Below are 21085 nucleotides of genomic sequence, written 5' to 3' on the forward strand. Positions count from 1 at the left end.
ACACTTCTGAAATTCGCGGGCTCCGCAGCTCTCCTAGATTTTGCTTCTCTCAGGTGCTAGGAATCCGGGTTACCTCCACCGCTTGCATATGAATCTCTTTTTCGCCTTGCCATGTCCTCCTTTTTCAGTTCACTTGTCCCAGTGAGTGGATGTTTCTCTTTAAAGAGACAGAACCCATTTCCTGGTAGCAACAACATATTTTAGTTTTACCTTCAGCCAAGTCTCTGGTTTTTATATTGTTCTTCCGGTCAGACAGTCCCATATATGCTGCCATGGGGAATGGCTTAGGGAGTTTCTCAAAGGAACCGTAGTCATTGTCCGCCAAGGGGGAGTCTCTCTCAGTTAGATCCAGCTTGCCCCGACCTCTATGGAGGGTCTGGGGAAGCGGGCTCACCTCCCTAGCCTGAAAGGGGAAGGCTCCCCGTTGGGGAGAACGGATGAATTGCATTGGTGTGACGATTCCCAGCGTTATGTGACTCAGAGTGTCAAAGCCCATCGTACCCATTGTGACTAAACTGCTCGCACCATCCTTATTGGGCACCCACATGGAACTAATGCAGATTACTCAGGCATTTACAGGAGTAGCATTTGTTTCTGGTTCAAGTTCCACAGAGTCCAAGGGCACACTATCTCAGTTGCTTCTGAGCCTTGGAACAGAAATGGCTATGGCAGTACTCTTGAAATTGTCATTAAAGGAAGACAAAAGTCCACCTTGTCCCTACAAATGCAGAGTCCAGAAGGACTGCTTTGATAGACCTCTGGGAGTAAGAGTTTAGACAGGACTGAGCAAAACCCTAGGCAAGAGCATTGGCTTATCGAATATGCATCCCGTACTTAAGGAATCAGGGAACCCTAAGCACACAGAGAAATAAATGGAGAGGAGCAATTGCACAGGTTTAGCGCTCTCCAGTACTTTTACTGTTGTCAAATAATGCAAAATATGAGTATTCATTTGTACAATCCCCACATCGCCAACCTCCCTATTCTTTATGAAAATTAACACAAAATGGTCTATTCTCAACCAGACCACCATGAAGGAGGACATGCCCCTGCCGGCTAACTTGTACAATCCCACCAGCCCTTACTTTTATTCTTTACCTACAGGCTTCCTAATAGCATGTCAGGGACGTCTCAAGGTAGGTCTTTGTGTTCTAATTTGACGATTTTCTGGCAGTCATTTCTATCGGTTCTATGTTATAACAGTCTTTTTTTCAATGGGTTTTTCACCAAATTTCTTTTGGGGAAAGTCATTTTTATTTTTATTTTGGAGGTTCTCGCCTAAACCCCTCCTATTAATTTAACATTATTCCTTACCTCCCTACCCCTTCACAGTATGAGTCTTCAAAGCTAAGGAGCTGAAGTGCATGTGTGTCCCAACCTGAACTGGATTCCGCTGTTGGTTTTAATGTCATGGTTTCCAGTCAAAGAAGCACATGACACACATCTGGAACTGGGTATGGGTAACATAAGAGGGGACAATGTCTAAGCAGGACAGTGTATGGTCATGGGAAAACAAAGTTTGTGAGGGTTTTGTGATGTATCTTAGTGTTGTCACCAATTCTCTGGAGGGAAGCTTCTCTTATGTGGCCAGGGAAAGGAAGAAGCTACCTGGCTCAGATCCTGGGTGTGGTTATTTGCGGGAGGTCCACATGGGTGAAGGCCAACTCCAGGGAGGTCGGGAACCCGTAGTGCGAAATAACCTGGAGACCATAACTCCTCATTACACCAATACATCTGTACAACATAACTGCATGGGCTATTACAGTACAGAGAAAGAAATCCCTGTTTTTTTTCATCCATGTACCCTGTTTGCCTTTCCCTCACCATCTAATGTCCTAGCTAAAGAGTGGGCCAGGAGAGAGAATTGAAACGTTTTCATGAGTAGAGAATTTGAGTGGTATCCTGGCAAGGGAACAAACCAGGAGAGAAGAGGCGCGAAGGAGTGAAGCAATATTAGAGTAAACTAGAAGAAAGAAGAGAAGTAAAGTGATATCCTGGCAAGGAAGTAAACTAGGAGTGCCAAGGCAAATAAACCTGAAGTTGTAGATACAAAAAGGAAGACTCATACCTTTTTTAAGGACTGGAAAGAAAGTCAAAAATACCCTTGTAGGAGAGTCTGCCCAAAGTGGATTAAGTGTGAGAAATGTAAAATTGTAAAGAACCATAGGTGTAAAGGAAATGAAAAGGAAGATCTATGCCCTTTTTGAATATAGGTGAATATTAAGGAAAATACATTTTTGAACTGCCAGAAGCACTCTAGAGGAAGGGTGCCTTTCTGTTCTGTGCCTTAAGACATTAAGAACATTTGAAGCAGGCTACAAATCCATAGCTTAGCAGAAACCCCTTGTGCACATCATATTGAGTTTAGAGCATAAGGGACAGTATAGGATTTTTGGACACAGGATGGAGGAAACTCTTTTGTTTAACATCCTGACACAGAAGCTCCTTAGTTTTGTTGATACAGGGAAACTCCTCTTAGATTAGAGATCGGATTTTACCCACCCCTTATTATTTTTTTCTGGAAATAAGTCTATAACTATCACTTAACGTGCCTATGTGTCCCAGTGTTAGTCATGATCCCTTATAGTTTACTAATCCGAAAAAACAGAGGACTAAAATCAATTCCTACTCTACTAATCAAACAAGGTTCCCAAGCCTCAGCCCAGGGTGGATCCCAGTCTCAGTCACAGGGAGCGGGGTGCCTCTGCACACTTCATTTCCAAGATTTCCCAGTGGCGCAGTGTGGCAAGGTCACAGTTCAGAAGATGTATGTTGTTTAGGCTTATCTGGGTGGTGACAATGTTTGGTTGATTGTGTCCCAAAGAAAGGGGGAATAGCTTCCAGCAATTAAATAGTCAAATGCTTCCACCCACTTGCATCTACAGTTATTTCAGCCCTTTTCCCCTGCACCCCAACTAGCCATTCCATTTAGGATGTGTATGCTCTCTACCCAAGTCCCAGCTTTCTCTTACCATATCTATCAAGCCTTCTTTAAGTAGTTGGTGGTCTAGCTGTTGAACCACCATGGTCTCAGCTATAGCTCTCAACTCGCATTCTCATTCTGTCTTTTTCTCTTGTTACCTTCTCCAGTTTCTAGAAGGGTTCATGGCCACCATTCTCTGTGCTCTGGTCCAAGGTTATTTCAAACCACTTCTTATATTTTGTTCTATCCTCCCTTCAGCTATGGCTCTACTTGCCTAGTACTTCATCCTACTGGTTCTTGGCTTGCTGTCTTGGCAGTTCCCCCTTCTGCACCTTCCTTCTAAATAGCGCACTCTCTGTTCTCCCTTCTCTGCATACTCTGCTTGAAAATTAAGAGCACTTTCCCATCTCTCTGCTCAACTCCCACCATGAGGTTTCTCCTCCCTCCTTTTATACTGAGATTATGTGCATCAGGTAGAACTGATCGTACTGGTCTTTTTGCTGCATTTCTTGCAGCGTTTGTTTATGGAGGGGGAAGAGGGCTATTCAAACCCCACCCTCCCACTACCCTACAAATCATTTTTAAATATACCTTTTTTCTCCTAAACTAACACGACAAATGCAAAATGACGCTTTCACCAAATGCAGTGAAATGGCCATGATCAGATGGACCAACAACTATTGAGTGGGTCGGAATAGTACCCAGTCAATTTACTGACACACATTTCAGAGTGGTACATTTCACTACAACCATAATACCAAATAATACCGAAAACATTAAATAAATATATATAGGGTAGTGGGGAAATGGGTTAAAATGGGGCAGGATGGGTTGGGGTGCGGTTTTAAGGATAGAAAGAAAAACGGGAAGCTCGGGGGGGGTTGGGCGTTTGGAGAAAAGAAAATTCAGTATTTTTCGTTATTTTGGTTGCAGTCAAATGTACCACTCTGAAATTTGCTTCGGTAATATCACATATAACCAGTCGAAATCTGATTGCTGAGTCTGTTTTCTGGTCGTGACTCGTGATTGATTGGTCTGTCCAATGCAAGTCCAAATTTTGAAGTGGTGGACAGCGCTTTTGGACAGTCTCGTCCCTCCAATTTGGAAGATTTAATCAAACTGAAGAAGACGGCAAGTAACCTATTAATTCATTTCTAACCTCTCTGGCCAGTGACTTGCTCTCTGGGCTACACAATTAACTGGAGGACATTGTTTAGTTCTGCAAGTAGCCATGCACAACAAGCAGTTTCACAGTGGATGAAGAAGGGGTGCCCGCCACTCGCAAAAATAGTACACACCTAGTCTCCAATTACCACTCTTCAATTCATATATGACGTAATGGAATAAACTGTAAAAGCGCAATCAAGTACTGATCAAACACAAGGCACAGCTCTCGTTAACTTGGAGGGGTGTCCTGTTAAGGCTACTGGAATGAACATTGTGCACCACCCTTTTAATGTAATATGTAATGTGGACTCCTAGGTTTATAACATTGTTCCTCTAGTGACTGCAACACATAACTTTTCCCCTATGAGGAGTCATCCATCTGCTCAGTAGCAGTGCCTTGAGTGATTGGGCGATACTGGATTCATACCCTGTAGCAATTATGTTTGGGTAATTACAAGAAGAAGCTGTTTAAAGGGAACTAAGGAAGATGGGAAACTGAAAAGAATTGGAGCAACAAAGCTGAACAAGGGCAAGGGGTCATTAGATAATGCCTGTAAAAGTAATGTTAGCTGGAAGAAAATATGATGAAGCAGTAGTCATCCCCCACTACGCCTCAATCAACACGAGTACAGTAATAAGGGGCATAAAGTTGCAATAAGAGGCCTGGAACAACCTAGTGCACACCTAGCAAAAATAAAGTTAAAATCAACAGGCTCCTTTGCAAAAAATCGCATTCAAATGCAAGAAGTCTGAAGGAATAGTATTACCTACCATTCCCAGTAAAATAGCAAACAGCTCGGCCAGACTATATAACTAACGCTGTTTTGTGCATGGATTCTGAATGGTAGAAGATGAAGTTAACTCCCTTGTAAGTGTATCTGCAGATGGTGGCTGCTGACTCCTGAAAATGCATCCTGGTCTTTAGGAAAGTGATGTTGAATAAAGTAGGCTCTTCTAGATTAAACTCATTGATTAATTATGCGGGGAATCCTTTGTGTTGGGTACTTTTGAATCATCTGGAGAACTGGGTGTAAAATAAAGAGCTATAACTGTGTTAGGTAGGGTTTTCTAAACGGCAATCGGTCTGTTACCAGGCTTTTCTGTGGCCTTATCTGAAACACCCAGATAAGAAGCCGTATGCTGCTAGGAATGTGTAATGAAAAGTGGTAAACTCTGATCAAGCTTAATTTACTTAGATTTCTACTTTTCTCGGATAGCAATACAATGGTTAGGGGTACTCGTGGATTGCAATGCACACAGTCACATCTGATAATAGTAATGAATGGCCTGAAACAGGCATACATTTTAGCACCTCTCTTGTTCAACCGGTTTAACTCAGAGTGGCTGGATTATGCGGTTGAATATAATGGGTTATTTTATAAGAATTTGGACTGAACAGCTCCCAGACCTTTTTTTATGGGGATGGCCATGGTAGTCATGTTGCAAATTCTGCAAGAATGCTCTAGAGGGATACCCGAGGTTGAATGACCTTGCCCAATTCAACATGTGCAAAACTAAGATCTTAACCTTTGTTCGAAGGGTGGCAACTAAATGGTCTTATCAAAGTGCTCCCATAGAAGTGATTAAAGCATGTAGCTACTTGCTAGTGTTATACTAGAATGCTGTCATAGCGAGAGAGATATTTGTTTTTTGAGCAACTGCACTGTTTTACCTGGTGAGGAAACTACTGCTAGCAACCGCTGGGGATGGTTTGACCACGCCAGAAATGCAGCCTTTTCAGGCAAGGTTTTCCTCTTTAGGCCTCCATAAAGTCCAGATCTGACTGAGGAGGGGTTGGTTTTCCCATCTTAAATAGGCTTAAAGCTTATTTTCTAGTTTTGCACACGGAATGTATTCCCAAACACACCAATCAGTGTGATCAAGTTGGGGTTGGCGACCCCTTCACTGTCTTTGATTGCAGAACGAAAGCTGGCAGATGACCTTCCTCTTGCAGCTATTGAAAAGAAGGGTTTAACATGCACTATTCCTAGCTATGGGTTTGATATAGAAAAGGTATTTGACTACAGTTGGGTTAATATTGGTTGAAGCGGAATGGGATGAATGACTAGTAACTCTTAGATATTTCAATTGTAAAACAGAGTTATATCTGCGAAACATTGATTAAATAGTTATTTGCAAGGGAATGTTTGGGACAGATGAGTCTGTTGCTAGCTTCACCCCACCAAGTCTTATTAGGATGAAGGTTTGAGTAATTAACCACCTAGGTATTTGCAGGAGCTAAGCTGTCGCTAAACTGTCCAGTCATAAAAGTGGAATTTTTAGGCCTTCAGTTGGACGAAGTGAAAAAATCCTCTTCCATTTGAGAAGATTGCAGTTCCTGCTGGAAGTTAATGGATGCAGTCAATAATTCAAAGTGGGTGAAACTGCAACCCATTTTTATGTGCTGCCCTGTAAATGGCACAGAGCCGATGATGATTTTACATAAAATGTTGCAGATGGCCATAAATGTGAAAGATGAGGAGTGTTGGTCCTCACTAACAAATGGTTTTAGTAACAAATGTTGCCAAATTTGTATTGCCTTTGTTTGAACTATTAAGTAGTTCCCTCTCCTATACAAGTGCACATTTGGCATGACATTGAGTTGGTGTGACATATATTAGAAATTATTTTTGTTATACTTAATGTACTAAAGAACTTTCTGTGTGTTTGTTTTAATCCTGCTCTATATTAGATATATTGTTCTAAAATGCAACCTTGTAGGGCTGTGTTTAAAATTTTGCTTAACGTCTGCGGTTGTTAAACAAAATCAATTGAATTGGTTTCTAGGTTTCGCTTTCAACAGATTTATTTACCTGTTTTCTTTCCTCCTACCCATTGTTCAAAGTCTGAAAAGAGGTTCTTCAGATTGTATCCCCAGAATGCCATTTTTCTTTTATGCTAATAGGGGTTTGCAAAAAGGTGTGCCGATTGTAGATGATTGTCGGGCAGTGACTTTGCTTTGTTGCATACATTCTCAAGGCAATACCCTTGCTGGAGAAGATGCATGCACTGCGCATGCACTGTGTTACAGAGCGTGATTCTATTGGGTTGATTGCTTATACTCATTAACGCAAACTTTGCTTGGCTGGTGCTGGGAGCAGGAAGGTGTACATTAAAAGAACAAGCGACTTGCCTCCGGTAATGCTCTTTCTGGTGCATGCCGCCTTCCTCATGGGACTCCCACTTTCCCCGCAAGCATATTTCTTGTAACGGATGGAGTAGTTGTACCGTTCTCCGGTATTTTTCACCAGAAAAAAAGGGGTGGAACTAAGGTAATTGGTCTTGTGCGTCTCCATATTCATAGAGTGCGAGTTCCTTTTGGTGCTGAGGGCTCCATTGATGACATGACAATCAGGGTAGAGCCAGTTGATGCTCCTGGTGGCTATGAAAAAGATTCTGTAGAAGTCTTAGCCTAAAGGATATTTAAGTAAATAGGGAGTCTTTATGAGAAATACTGTATGCATCAGGAGGAGGATAACAATGTAAGTAAACTGTGTTCGTTGCATGAATCCTGTGTTATCGTTCGGTGGTACCAGCTTCCCTTATTTTGCACCCCCTCCTCTGCCTGCATTTCTAATCGCATGCTTCCGCCTTTTCACATGTTGCTTTTGTTTCCTAGGTGTCGCCATGCAGCCATTGCCAAGTATTTCGGAGATGCTCTGCCGGCCTGCAATAAGTGCTGTGATTATTGCCGAAATCCAGGGGCAGTGAAGCGTCTGCTAGACCAGCTGCAGGGGGCAATTGTTAGTGGCCGCGGACGGACTTCTATTCGGGCCCCAGATGAGTCGCGAGGACCCTTCGGTTATGACCCCGAACAGTATGAGGGTGGACGAAAAGGCTATGGATTTGCGAGGTGAGTACCGTGGCACTTTAGTATGTGCTCGAGTCCTCCAATGTTTGATTGGAAGGGTTGCTCTTTGTGCCATTGTAGTCTTCTGCCACAATCAATCTCTCTCTCTCTTTGCCTCTCTCTACCTACTTTCTCTGGCACCCTTTTTTCTTCCTCTTTCTCGCTCTCTAGAGAGTTCTCTTTCCTCAGCGCTCTTGCCTCCCCGTTCTCTGTCCCTGGAAGGGTTCTTCACTCCCCCTTTTTCCTGTGCACTACCAGTTCCCTGGTTTTGCCCATTCCCTGGTCCCTGTGCGCTTCATGTCACTGTCTGCTGGGCTTCTGTGGCCTAGTCGGTTTCCCCACTCTTGGGTTCTCCCCTTCCCTGTCTTCAGTCTAGTCACCCCCTTTCTTAAGCAGAGAATTTCTCTGCACTGGGGGTTTCAGTGTTCCTTGTACCCAGGGTAATCTTGTTCCCTGGGTTCTCTTGCTCTGTCTAACGGGACCCCTGATTTTCTATCCCACACATTTGATAAAACCTTGCCCTCTTGGGCGAGGTGGGGTATTGTTCCCTGGCACACCTTGATTTTAGCCCATTGACTCCCACATTCCCTGTCCTGGGGCATACCCCTTTCTCTGTCCCCTGTGATCCCCTGTCCTTGGGCTGTATGTCTTTCCTTGTCCATGGAATTTCACCTTCCACCCCATTCCCTGTGTATTGGGCTCCTCCCTTCCATGTCCCTTGAGTGTCGTCTTTGTTGGCACCCTGCACTTTTTCCTCATTGGAATCTTGACTCGCCTTTCTGTATGAGCCACAATACTTATTTTCCTATACCATGATTCCTTGTCGGCCTAGGTACTCCCACTCTTCACAACTCCTGAGTTGCATTTCTGGGTATTGCCACTTCAAGGCGTGTTATTCCTTCTTGCTTCTCCCTTAGAGCTGATGATGATTCTGATGATGACCACGGGGGAGATGATGAGGATCGCAAGAAGGAATGGAATAGCTTCTTCCAGAAGCAGATGAGATTGCGCAAGGTGAGGGTCATTGGTGTGCAGTGTTAAATCTCTGGCCTTCGTCTATCTCTCCATGTTGGAAGTCTGCCTGCTGGTATATATCACTTGCTCTGTTTTCCTGAATGGCTCTAGAATGGGATTAATTCAAGCCAGGGCAGGTTCCTGCTCCCATTTGACAACTGATGGCTTTCAATTTAACAAAAAGAGATATGGCACTGACTTTTCAAACAAGCATTGGCAATACCAACAGTTTGGGCTTTTGCGTTTGCATGGGAAAAGCGCTTGCCAGGCACTTTGTGGAGTTATTAACTGTCCATTGAGGGTAGCAGGTGCAAACTGGTGCGAGTACCTGGACATCTAATAAGACTGCCTAGCAAATGCCTGATCATTGTGCACAAGCCAAAACTGTTGGCTATGCCAATGCTTATTTTTAACAGGACTTCAGTGAAGGGCACGCATAGTGCTTATAAATTGAGTGGCTGATGGCAGACCTGGTTTAAACATTTTTATCACACAGTGTTTTTACAGCACCAATTAATTCATTAACTCTGAGAAGACTGCTTTGAAAAAAACACTGGCATGCACTTAAAGTGCAACGTTTTATGGTAAGGTGTTCCTGCGAGTAACTGAAGACGCAGCTTCAGTTCTGGTAAGTGCTTTAATGTCTGCTGTAACGCATCAGGATAACTTCATAGATACAGGTAAGATTCAGACAAGAAATACTCCACTGGCCATTCACGCCCTTGCTAGGCTCTGGTTTAACTGACCACCTCAGAACTCTAGTTCAGACACAAACATGATATCCCGCTCTGACATTACTTAAGGCTTGATTAAAGCAAGCTCAACGAGTTCCCATCAGGAGGTGTTATGGGCGGGTTGGAGCACAAACTGGTTGGGAATAGCTATAGTGATTAGAATGGCCATGGTAGGCAAATAACCAAACAACACCTTCAAGCTTTGTGCCGCTCCCCATATTCCATTTCTCCTTATCTGTACTCTAATGTAGTAGTTTGGGCTTGTGAGTGGCTCTGCCGCCTATTAGCCAAAACTAAAAAGGAGCCACCTCTTCGACCACAGAGGTTTTTTCTGCTCTCTGGTCACTGTGCTGCCAAGCAGAGTGCATCATTGAACACTGGAGCAGCTTCTCCATTCGAGGGGATTGGGTCCTCCGACGTATTCCATATCTATGACAGTAATCACCACAGCTGTGCTGCTTCGGAAAATGTTTCAGCGTCCTGCATCAATGACATCGATACGCCGCCCTCGAGGACCTCCTCCGACGGCCGACGTCACTGGATGTTATAAGTAGGATGCACGACGCCCGTAGCCTCAGTTCTGTTTTTCCCGCGAACGTGTTCGCTTCAGAGATCTCGGCGCGCCTCGACTCTTTGGAGTTTCTGTTCTTTATCGGTTCTTTGAACCTGTTCATTTGTGAAGTATCCTTCGTGATGTCTACCTCGTCTTCCACCCCGCGTCCGAGCTTTAAGTAGTGTGGGGACTGTGGGTCCAAGATGTCGGTGACGGACTCGCACAACGCCTGCCTCTGGTTCCTCGGGGGGGCCCATGACACGGATGATTGTGTCGACTGCCAGTTGCTTACGTCCAAAGCCTTGCGGGAGCGCAAGAAGAAACTGTCGGTTGGTAAGGTGTCCAAGCCACGGAAGTCGAGGTTTTCGGAGCTTTCGACGGACGATTCGAGGGGCGACTCTCCGCATTGTCGTCGGAAGTCCAGTGGGTCTCGGTCCCAGAGTAGGTCCCGCCACTCCTCTGCCTCTTCGAGGCACTCCCGGAAGCGCTGTCATCGGTCGCCTTCCCCGTCCTCATCAGAGGACTCCGCCCGTCGGCGGGTCGCTTAACCCACCAAGCATGCGACGCCGGAGCAATGGGCTTCCTTCGGTAAGAAAATGCTAGCGATTCTTGAATCACAGGGCACTGGTCCGTCCACGCCTCTTGAGTGGGATCGGTCGAGAGACACCACTCGTACGCCTTCGGGCTCGGGTGGTCGGCACGATTTGCGGGAAAGGTCCCGCTCGGACAAGGGGAATCGTTCTCGTCATGCCCGTTCCAGGTCCCGGTCCACGACGCGCTCGAGACCGTGTGCACCTCTGATGTCTTCGAGGAAGACGTCGACGCCTGTGGCGCCGAGGTCGTCGACGGACTCTTTCGAGGCTCTGCCTCCAAAGAAGTCGTTGATGCCATTGGCGCCCAGGCTGTCGAGGGACACGCTCGGGGCTCCAACCTCGAGGCCTGTGTCGCTGTCGAATGCTGTCGGCGCCGCGTTCGGCGTCGATGCCGATTCACTCGACGCCTTTTGAGGCTGTTTCGACGGGGGTACCCCAGGGCACAGTGGAACCCTCTAGAAAGGCTCTGGCCAAGGTCAAGCATGGCTTTGTTCCCCATTCTGTGCCCTCTTACCGCCATCTTGAGTACATTTCAGAGGTGGATGAGGGCTCTGATAATGGCATGGTTCCTGATACGGTGCCAGATGAGATTCTCTCGGGCCATAGCCAAATTGAGGACCTGCGTCAGTCCCTGCACGACGCCAGTGGTCTGGACACCTCTCCGGAGGTGGAGTTTTGTAGACCGGAGTCTGGCACTCATGCCGACTCCTCGTACCGGCGCCTTATGTCTGGGGTTACCGAGTACTTGGGGTGGTCTGCTCCCCCAGGGGATTTTCTTCAGGATGACCTTACGGATATCCTCGACCAAGGTCCACCAACTGACCCGGTACTGCCGTTCCATATGGCTCTACAGAGGAGGGTGGCGGAGGCTTGGACTGCTCCAGAGAGTCTCCCGGCGGTGGGCAAGTCTTTGCCGCGAAAATACCGCCCAGCCAGTAGCGACCCCTGCTTCTTGACCAAGCACCCCACTCCGGAGAGTTTGGTGGTGCAGGTGGCTACAGCCCCAGCAAAGCAGGTGTCGTATCCTACCATCCCTCCTGATAGGGACGACAAGCATTTTGATGATTGGGTGAAGAAAGAGTTTTCTTCAGGGGGTATGGCGCTTCAGACGGCCAACTCCATATGTGCCTTGTCTCGTTTCACTCACACTCTGTGGAACTGTTTCCTTAGCGGCTGAACATATTCCCGAAGGGGACGAACGGGATGGTTTCCTTGCTATGGTGCAGGATGGCAAGGATGCTATGTGCGAGGCCATTCAGACGGGTTTGGGCATGGCAGATTGCGTCAGCCGGGCCATGGCGGTGAGCACCGTAATACGCAGGTTTGCATGGTTGCGGAAGTCGGGGTTTGCTCCTGATGTGCAGGCCCCTCAACATGCCCTTTGACGGTGAACATCTTTTTGGCAGCAAGGCTTACGAGAGCCTTGAGAAGTTGCAGACCTCTAAAGCTGCAGCAAAGTCGTTGGGTGCTGGAGTTTGACAACCTCTGCCTTTTCGTCCTAGGGGACAGCAATGGAGGGGAGGTTCCTTTCGTTATTACTCATCCTTTGGTAAAGCGAGAGGAGCTGCCAGTCAAAGGGGCCACCGTAGGAGTGCCAGAGGTGGAAAACAAGGTACTCGAGGTGCCAAGGCCACTCGGGCAGTTGCCTCTTTGCCCTCAGGCAACGCCGCAGCCGCTTCAACTCAGTCATGAGGCCATGTCCCATGGTTCGCCGTTCGGGGGGAAGGCTGGCGCAGCATCTTATAGAGTGGCGTGCCATTACTTCAGATGTGTGGGTTCTGGAGCTCATAGCCCACGGCTACTGTCTTCCTTTCCGGCAGAGGCCTCACGACAATCCACCGGGGAATCTCTCTTTCTAGAGTGCGGATCCGTGCCTTGCGCAGATAATTCAATCCCTGCTGGAGAAAGGCGCCATTGAACTAGTGCCTGTAGCGGAGAGGAACAAGGGATGGTATTCCTCTTATTTTTTGATTTCCAAGAAGGACGGGGGTTTGAGACCCATCATGGACTTACGCGGTTTGAACAAACGCCTCAGGAAGAACAAGTTCAAGATGGTTACTCTCAAGTCCTCCAGGTCCTTCAACTTCAGGACTGGTTGGTGTCTATCGACCTCAAGGGTGCTTATTTTCATGTGCCGATCCATCCAAAGCACAAGAAGTACCTGAGGTTCGCTGTTGGCGACTCGCACTTTCAGTTTCGGGTCATGCCGTTCGGATTGACCTCCGCCTGAGGGTCTTCGCCAAGCTCATGGTAGTGGTGGCAGCGCATCTCAGGAAAGGGGGGATTCACGTCCCCCCCCTACCTGGACGATTGGTTGATTAGGGCGCACTCTCCCGAGCAAGTCCTAGATCGTCTGTCCGTCACCTGCCACTCCCTCCACAAGCTGGGCTTCTCCCTCAACTTAAAAAAGTCCCATTTGACGCCAACTCAGAGGCTCCAGTACATCAGAGCAGTGCTCGACACATCCCTGGGGCTGTGTTTCTCTCCCCAGGTGAGGGCTCATCACATTCAGCAGATGGTGCACAAGTTTCAGCTTGCCCTTAGTCTCCCAGCATTCGAGATTTTGAGATTGCTTGGCCTCATAGCATCCTGCATTCTCCTGGTGCCAGAGGCCAGGTTGCGGATGAGATCTTTGCAATGGGCACTGAAGCTCCAGTGGTCTCAGTCCTCCGGCAGGATGTCGGACCCGGTTCAGGTGCCGTCCTCGGTCGCCCAGGACCTTCTGTGGTGGGCCGTCAAAGGCAATCTGATGAAGGGGCTCCTTTTTGGCTACCCTGGCCGGAGGTGACGATCGTGACGGACGCATCCCTCACAGGATGGGGAGCTCATGCAAACGAGTTGACAGTCAGCGGTCGTTGGTCTCTGTCGGAGTCCAGACTCCATATCAATCTGTTGGAGCTGAGGGCCATCAGGCTTGCCCTGAAGGCTTTTCTGCCGACTGTGCGAGGAAAGAATGTCCTGATCCTGACGGACAACACAGTGGCAATACACTACCTCAACAAAAAGGGGGGGCAAGGTCACTTCCTCTGTGCAGAGAGGCGATGCAGCTCTGGTTCTGGGCAATCCAGCAGGAAGTTTCGATCTCGGCAGTTCATCTGGCCGGAGACGAAAACGAGACGACGGACACTCTGAGCAGGCAGAGCGCGATCTCTCACGAGTGGGAGTTGGCTCAGGAGATTCTCCTGGAGATCTTCGCCCTTTGGGGGACCCCTCAAGTGGATCTCTTCACCTCTAGTGTCAACCAGAAGTGCGAAAGGTTCTGCTCGCAGGAATTTCCTCCAAGAGGAGCCTTGGGAGACGCGTTCGGGGTGGATTGGTCATTCCCACTGCTGTACGCGTTTCCTCCAGTCCCCGTCATTCCGCAAGTGCTGCGGAGGTGACGGAGGTTCGGTTCCCGGATGATCCTCATTGCTCCGGCATGGGCCCGGAGGACATGGTACCCGGACCTTCTGGACTTGTCCATCTGCCCTCCACGTCGTCTTCACTACCGAGACGATCTGCTCTCACGGGAGGGGGGTCAGGTTCTCCATCCAGAGGTCAGATCCCTCAACCTTCACGCTTGGTTTCTGAAAGGTTGAGGTATAAGGATTGGGACCTCCCTGAAGACGTGATGGATGTGTTGCTTTCGGCCAGAAGGCCCGCAACAAAGTCCCTGTACCGTTGCCGTTGGCAATAGTTCTGCGACTGGTGCAGGGTTAAGAATGTGGATCCTTTTTCATGTGACATTCCTATGGTTCTGTCTTTTCTGTTTTCTTTGGCCCACAGGGGCCTGCAAGTGGGTACCATCAAAGGTTACCTGGCGGCGCTGTCCATATTTAAGCGCTCGTCTGAAGAGTGTTCTTATTTTAGAATTCCTTTAATTTGTCAGTTTCTAAAAGGGCTCACTAATGTGTTCCCTCCGTCACCTTTCCAGGTGCCCGGTTTGGGATTTGAACCTTGTCCTCAAGTTTCTGATGGGTGCTCCGTTTGAGCCTTTGTATTCATTCCCTTTGTGACTGTTAACTCTTAAAACTGTATTTTTGGTTGCGGTCATTTCTGCTCGCAGAGTGAGTGAGTTACAGGCACTTTCAGTTAAGCCACCCTTCACTGTATTTCAGAAGGACAGGGTTGTCCTTAGAGTTCGTCCTTCCTTTCTTCCGAAGGTGGTGTCGGAATTTCATTTAGGCCAGAAGGTTGTTCTTCCGGCTTTTCATCCTCCTCCACATCCTGGTAAGGAAGAGGAGAGGATCCATAGGCTCGATCCTAGGAGATCTTTAAGCTTTTATATTTCATGCATGTCCCGGGTCAGAGTGGATGATCAACTCTTCATTGGTTACGCTGGCAAGCGTTTGGGACAAGCTGTGACTAAGCAGACTTTGTCTTGCTGGATTATTCTGGCTATTTCTGAGTGTTACCGCTTGGTGGGTAAGGACCCACCGGTCGGCTTGCGGGCCCATTCTACCAGGGGTATGGCTGCCTCTACTGCCCTACAGAGGAGTGTTCCTATTCGTAACATCTGTGATGCAGCCACCTGGGCTTCAGTCGTTACTTTTGTATGTCACTACTCCCTCGATTCCATCCGTGGGCAGGATCTGGCCTTTGGCAAGGCGATCCTTTGCTCCGCAAGTTGATTGGGCATTCTAAATTTCTTTTTCCAAATTCGTTTCCCACCTCCTTGCATCGGTACTGCTTTGGGAGTCTGGCATAGATATGGAATACGTCGGAGGACCCAATCCCCTCAAAGAACAAGTTACTCTCTTACCTGGTAACGTTCTTTCGATGGGATGGTCCGACGACGTATTCCATATCGCTCCCTCCCTGCCTTCCCGGCTTCAGAATTTCTTATGCGATTGCAGCTTACGGTTCCGCAAGGCTTTGTGTGGTCAGACTGGCAGAAGACTGGTGCCACACGTTCTGGGAAAAAACTACAATTTAGGCTATGGGCGTTGTGTGTCCTACTTATAACATCCAGTGACGTCGGCCATCGGAGGAGGTCCTCGAGGGCAGCCTATCGATGTCATCGACGCAGGATGCAGATGCTGAAAGATTTTCAGAAGCAGCACAATTGTGGTGGTTACTGTCATAGATATGGAATATGTCGTCAGACCATCCGATCGAAAGAACGTTACCAGATAAGAGAGTAACTTGTTCTTCTGGTCTGTAAGGAATGAGATGAAACCCCTCTCTTTCAAGAGAAATTAACAGCGATGTGTTCCTCTCCTTTGATGGATTCACCGTGACATTTAAAGGAAAAATAGGTAACTTGTTTGTAAAACTGGTTTTATAGCTTGATATGAATCGTAGATTTCATCTTTGTTCCCTAGATGTGATTAGCTCTAAAATAATAAAGTATTTTGTTGGTAGAATGCCTGACTGGGCGTAACTCTAAAGAGATGGTTCCCTTAACTGATGTTTCTAATAGCCATCGTTGTCTAATAGTCCAAAAGAAAGGTCTGTCTGTGTCTAAACCTATACTTGCCCTCACGCTTTACAAAAATGTGATAGGAAGTCTTTTTGAAAAGGAAAAATAGTGGTTCAACAAAAATAGCAAAACCAGAGTTTCAAGTGGTCTTCCCACCAGGTGCAGTTTGGTCAATATCACAAAGATGTGTTAACTGTACAGGGCTATTCAAAAGACCTTCCCCATACCGCCCTCACAGTGAATTCCAAAACTTTAAATGTCTAGGTTCTTTGGGGTTCCCTTCCCCAAGCTTCAACTTGTTCCCTTTACTTTCTGCAATGGGCATCTCATGGTTCCCTTCACCAAGCTCGGGCCTCTTTCAGCTTTCCAAAAACACTAAGCAATTTTTATCACAGTTCCTTCTTAATCTCTCAGGGCGCCCTTCCTCATGCTTGGGCCCTCTAGTTCACAAGGCCAACTTTTGCATGCTGCTTCTACTTTACTACGCACCTCTGTGCTTGCGTCTGTCTTTTTGGGTCACTTGCACCCTTTATCCATTTCTGTTCGTGCCTCTTGCATCTTTTTCACAGGCTTCTGGCCCCCTTTTCATTCACATTGCTTCACTGTACAGTTGTACGTTATTTTTGCACACACGCGCCTTTTCCCAGTTTTGTGCTTATACTTCACACAGTTACTTGTATTAATGTCTTTTCAATCTTTTAAATCTTCCCGTTATCTTCAATTGAACACTCCCACAAACGCGGACCTTTTTCATACGCGTTTCCAGTGTTAAAATGTATCATGCTCTTCACAACCCGGCTCTGCAATACATACAGACTCACTGTGCTGAGTTCTGTGTTTTGGCTCCACAGGGCACTTCGTTCTAAGGTCAAGGTCTCACCTCCTGCCCCTCGGACACTCCTGGGCTGTCTCACCGGCCCTAGGGAATGAGCACTTGCATACACAGGTTCTGCAGGGTACCAGCACGCCTCTCGGTTCCCATACGCAGACCCTTCTTGGCTCCCTGGAAACACGGGTCCCACGCCACGCTTCTGCTCTCTCGCACTGGAGTTCCTCAGTGTCACGGCTTCCCCGTCTCTGGCCTCTGGTCCTGGGCAACTCTGGCATCTCGATTCTCCTCTCAGATCGCTCTCCTGCTTGCTCCTACCTCTGTGTCAGACCATACCTTTTATAGTGAAAAGCTCAGTCAAGTGGAGTCAGGTGTGAATGGTTACTATCAAATGCCTGACCCTGCCTGGCTCTATTAGTGGGACACTTTGAGTTGTTTCTATGATAGGTTTCCCTCATTTTCTCCATGTTATTCCTATGCGTAATCTTTACTGATCTTAGATGCCTCTTCCTCGTCTTAGTATTTGTTGAAAATGGGGAGGGGAAACTGTTGGGGTGGGATGGGATTTGACATTGACACGGTATGTTATTACCAGGTAATTGGTAAGGAATAGGGGAACACCCCGTGGCTCTAATTTGGTAAACAAAAGATGAATCTCTCAGTGTTAAATTATTCCATACGTTACCCACTCAGATATGCGAGCACTGGCCTGTCTAACACTTCCCATGATCTGAACGGGGGAAGGACCAAGAAGCATTGAAATATAGGTTTGGTTTTCCCCCTTTTCATGGGTTGCTCTGGGATAATCAGTTTGTCTCGCTCTTTGTTTAGGAATAATGGGGTCTGCATAGCCTATAAAGGCCTCTGGGATTTCTCCACCTATTGTCCCATTGGGATACCACGTCTCTCCTAGGGTATTTTCCTGAGGGTGGCCCCGTCTCCCCACCCTCGGGGTTGGGATCTAAAGGCGATGGCCCTCCCCTGGCCACCAGAATAGATGATGCTGTCATGATGCCTACCCCCGGAGCACCAGACCAGGCCCAGCACCCCCGGGAGCAGGCATCACGCTCCCGGGTAAAAGCCCAGCGGCCCTTTATAGGGGCTCTTTGGACTCTGTCCTGGCGCCGTTGGCGCCAGGCTCATGTTGGACATCAGTCCTGGCGCCATAGGCGCCAGGCTTATAAGGGGAAGTGTTTGGTGCAGTTACCTGAAGCAGACCATGCTGCACACTCACCTGATGCAGACCATGCTGCTTGAAGAACCAAGCCAAATGAGGCTTAGGAGGGACTATTTTTCTGAAGGAACTATTTTGTTACTTGGGTGGGGCTTTGGAAGAATACTCACCTGGAACTTCTTCCAAGGCTAGTTAAGCCACGCCCGGACAGCCACATGTGCTTCGTGTTGTTCTGCATTCCAGCAGCTGAACGCTCACCGTGTCAGCTCCTGCACCTGGTCTCCAGCCACGCCCGCCTCGAACCTGGAACACCTGTAAGGGGAATAAGAGAAGAGAAAGGTGAAAACCAAGAACTTATTCAACCTTCTTACCTGCATCTGGAATCTTCACGCCAGCATTCCTGAAGGAAGACTTCCATTTAAAAGCACTGCGTTGCTCTCTGCAGCGCTGCGCTTCACTCACCTGTTCCCGAGACGCCGCCTGGCTCCATCGCGGCTCTCTGCACCGGTCGCCACATCTCTGCACCTAGGGGAGAGAAGAAGAGACAAAAGGTGAGCAAGGGAACACAAGAGGAAAGCCGAATTTTCAGCCATATTACTTACCGGATTTTCTTGGTGAACCATTCCACATCTCGGGTCGGTGTCGCATCTTTGGCAGGTACCGCACCCCGGCCCCTATGGGGAAAGGACAAAAGACATTACTGGGGAATTATAAAGACATTTAGAGGGGTCGGCCTCATCACTAACTCACCTGATTTTACCACCGGCAATTTAACCCCTCAATGCATCGCCTTTGTTCTGCACCTGAAATAAAGGACAGAAAAGACAACATAAAAGGAGACTCACACTTGAACTTTTGCATCTTCATACTTACAGCGTATCGCTCAGAAAAGTCAAGTGGATTTGCCAGCGCCATTCTGAAAACCAGTGAAGTAACTGGACTAACGCGCGCCCCTGCACCAGAAGCAGGATGGAGAGTTCATTCTTCCAAACCATAAGGTGAGCTTAAACCGGGGGTTTTGGAGGAAGTCAGAGAGGAACGAAGGGGGAAATGGGGAAGCAAGCACACTATTCAGCAGACAGTTAATCCCCTTTTTCATCTGCAGAAGGATATTCCTACGGGCCAGACAAGCAAGATTTGGGGGTCCTGTTCAATCGGTGGTCCGAATTCTGCGCATCACGCTTGAAGAGGCCACAGCAACCCAGACCAGACCAGCGCCTCCGTGGGAGCCAGGTGAGCGTTACAGAACGCAAAGCCTTCCTACAAATTCCCACCCAGGCGCTATGGAAACTTCCGAGACTGACCAGTTGGCCCAACTACTGGGGGAATTACGGGCCGAAGTACACGCCGCTCTTCAAGAGACTAATGCTCTCAGGAGGGAAGTGATTGTAACAAAGGAAAGAACTGATGACCTGGCTAGACAGCTTTTGCAAGGTCAAGCTGGACAAACTCCTTTACCCGGTTCCGGAGGGAACCCCGCTCCTGTGCTTTCCAGTAACCGGGTGCAGATTAATCTACCTGGGAACATGCCGCTGGCCCCACCCGAACGCTTTGCTGGGGACCCCAAACGATTCGCCGTATTCATGAATCAGTGTCGTTTGCATTTCCTGTGCAGACCTGGGGCCTTCCCTAATGACCAGACCAAGGTAGCCTTTGTATTGTCATATCTCAGCCGCAGTGCTGCCGATTGGTCAGTTCCACTGGTAACTCAAGTTGACCCAATTCTTCATGATTTTCAAGGATTTCAAGCAAGCATGGAAAGGTTATTTGCTCGTCACTCCCAGGGGCAGGCTCTAGATGACGAACGTCTATCTCTGCGACAGGGCAATCAAGACCTCCTTTCCTACATTGCAACCTTTAATAGACTAATTGTGGAAACTGGGTGGCCAGAGGATAAAAGAATCACGTTATTTTATCGAGGTGTACGCGGAGAACTTAAAGATGTCCTGGCCCAAGTTATAAAGCCGCCCCAAGAATGCTCAGAATATATAGACTTAGTGGTCCAATGGGATCACAGACTGCAAAACAGAAAAGCAGATCGGTCCAAGTTTGAAACCCGGGTGTTAGTCAAGACCCACGCTAACCTCAAGGGGGCTGAAGCCTCTGAGCCAATGCAAATCGGAGGAGTTAAAGGACCTTTAACGCAAAAGGAACGTGAAAGAAGACGGCAGATGCACTTATGTCTTTATTGTGTATCCTCTGGACACTTTCTACGAGATTGCCCGGCAAGGCCGCCCAGGAAGGTGGTAGGAGCCGCTGAAAAAATCCATGAAACCTCTGTATCGGGAAACGACCCCGCCCGACAAGCGTAGGGGTCCGAGCTTGAAAACGAACTCTCAGACCTCACATTTCACTGTGCCAATGGTCCTCATAGATCCGGAACAGCCTAAGCGGTTGCATGCAATAAAGGCATACATCGATAGTGGGGCTATAGGAAACTACGTGGATCGTGAATTGGTCTCCAGGATTAACCTTCCCCTGCGTCCTAAAACCAGCAAACATGTCATCACCACAGTTGATGGAACCGAAATTGCCTCAGGACCGGTAACACATTCCACAGCGGAGGTGACACTTGTAGGTCCGGACGGCCATCGGGAGGCAGTTGTGTTTGATGTAATCAAGGCTCCACAGTTTCAGGTTATTCTCGGAATCCCTTGGTTAGAGACACATAATCCTCGAATTGATTGGTGAGCGAAGAGAATAACCTTTCTGGAGTGTGCACGAACCTGCTACCCAGAAAATCTGAAGATCAGTCTAGCACCAGTAACCTCTGTCTCCATGCAACTACCTCCGGAATACCAAGACTTTCAGGACGGCTTCCAAAAGGAACAGGCCAACACATTACCT

General features: G+C 47.8%; 1 protein-coding gene across 3 annotated transcripts in view; it reads left to right on the forward strand.

The window, feature by feature from the left end:
* The window catches only part of RECQL5 (RecQ like helicase 5), a 1190108-nt gene that overhangs the window by 840221 nt on the left and 328802 nt on the right, over positions 1-21085 (forward strand). For all 3 annotated transcript variants that reach the window (XM_069654764.1, XM_069654765.1, XM_069654766.1), the window contains 2 exons: positions 7710-7943; positions 8858-8954. In XM_069654764.1, coding sequence (XP_069510865.1) covers positions 7710-7943; positions 8858-8954 — 331 coding nt within the window. The remainder of the gene's footprint in view (positions 1-7709; positions 7944-8857; positions 8955-21085) is intronic.

This window comes from Ambystoma mexicanum, chromosome 3q, assembly GCF_040938575.1.
Source record: "Ambystoma mexicanum isolate Mex_15411 chromosome 3q, UKY_AmexF1_1, whole genome shotgun sequence".
Taxonomy (NCBI): Eukaryota; Metazoa; Chordata; class Amphibia; order Caudata; family Ambystomatidae; genus Ambystoma; species Ambystoma mexicanum.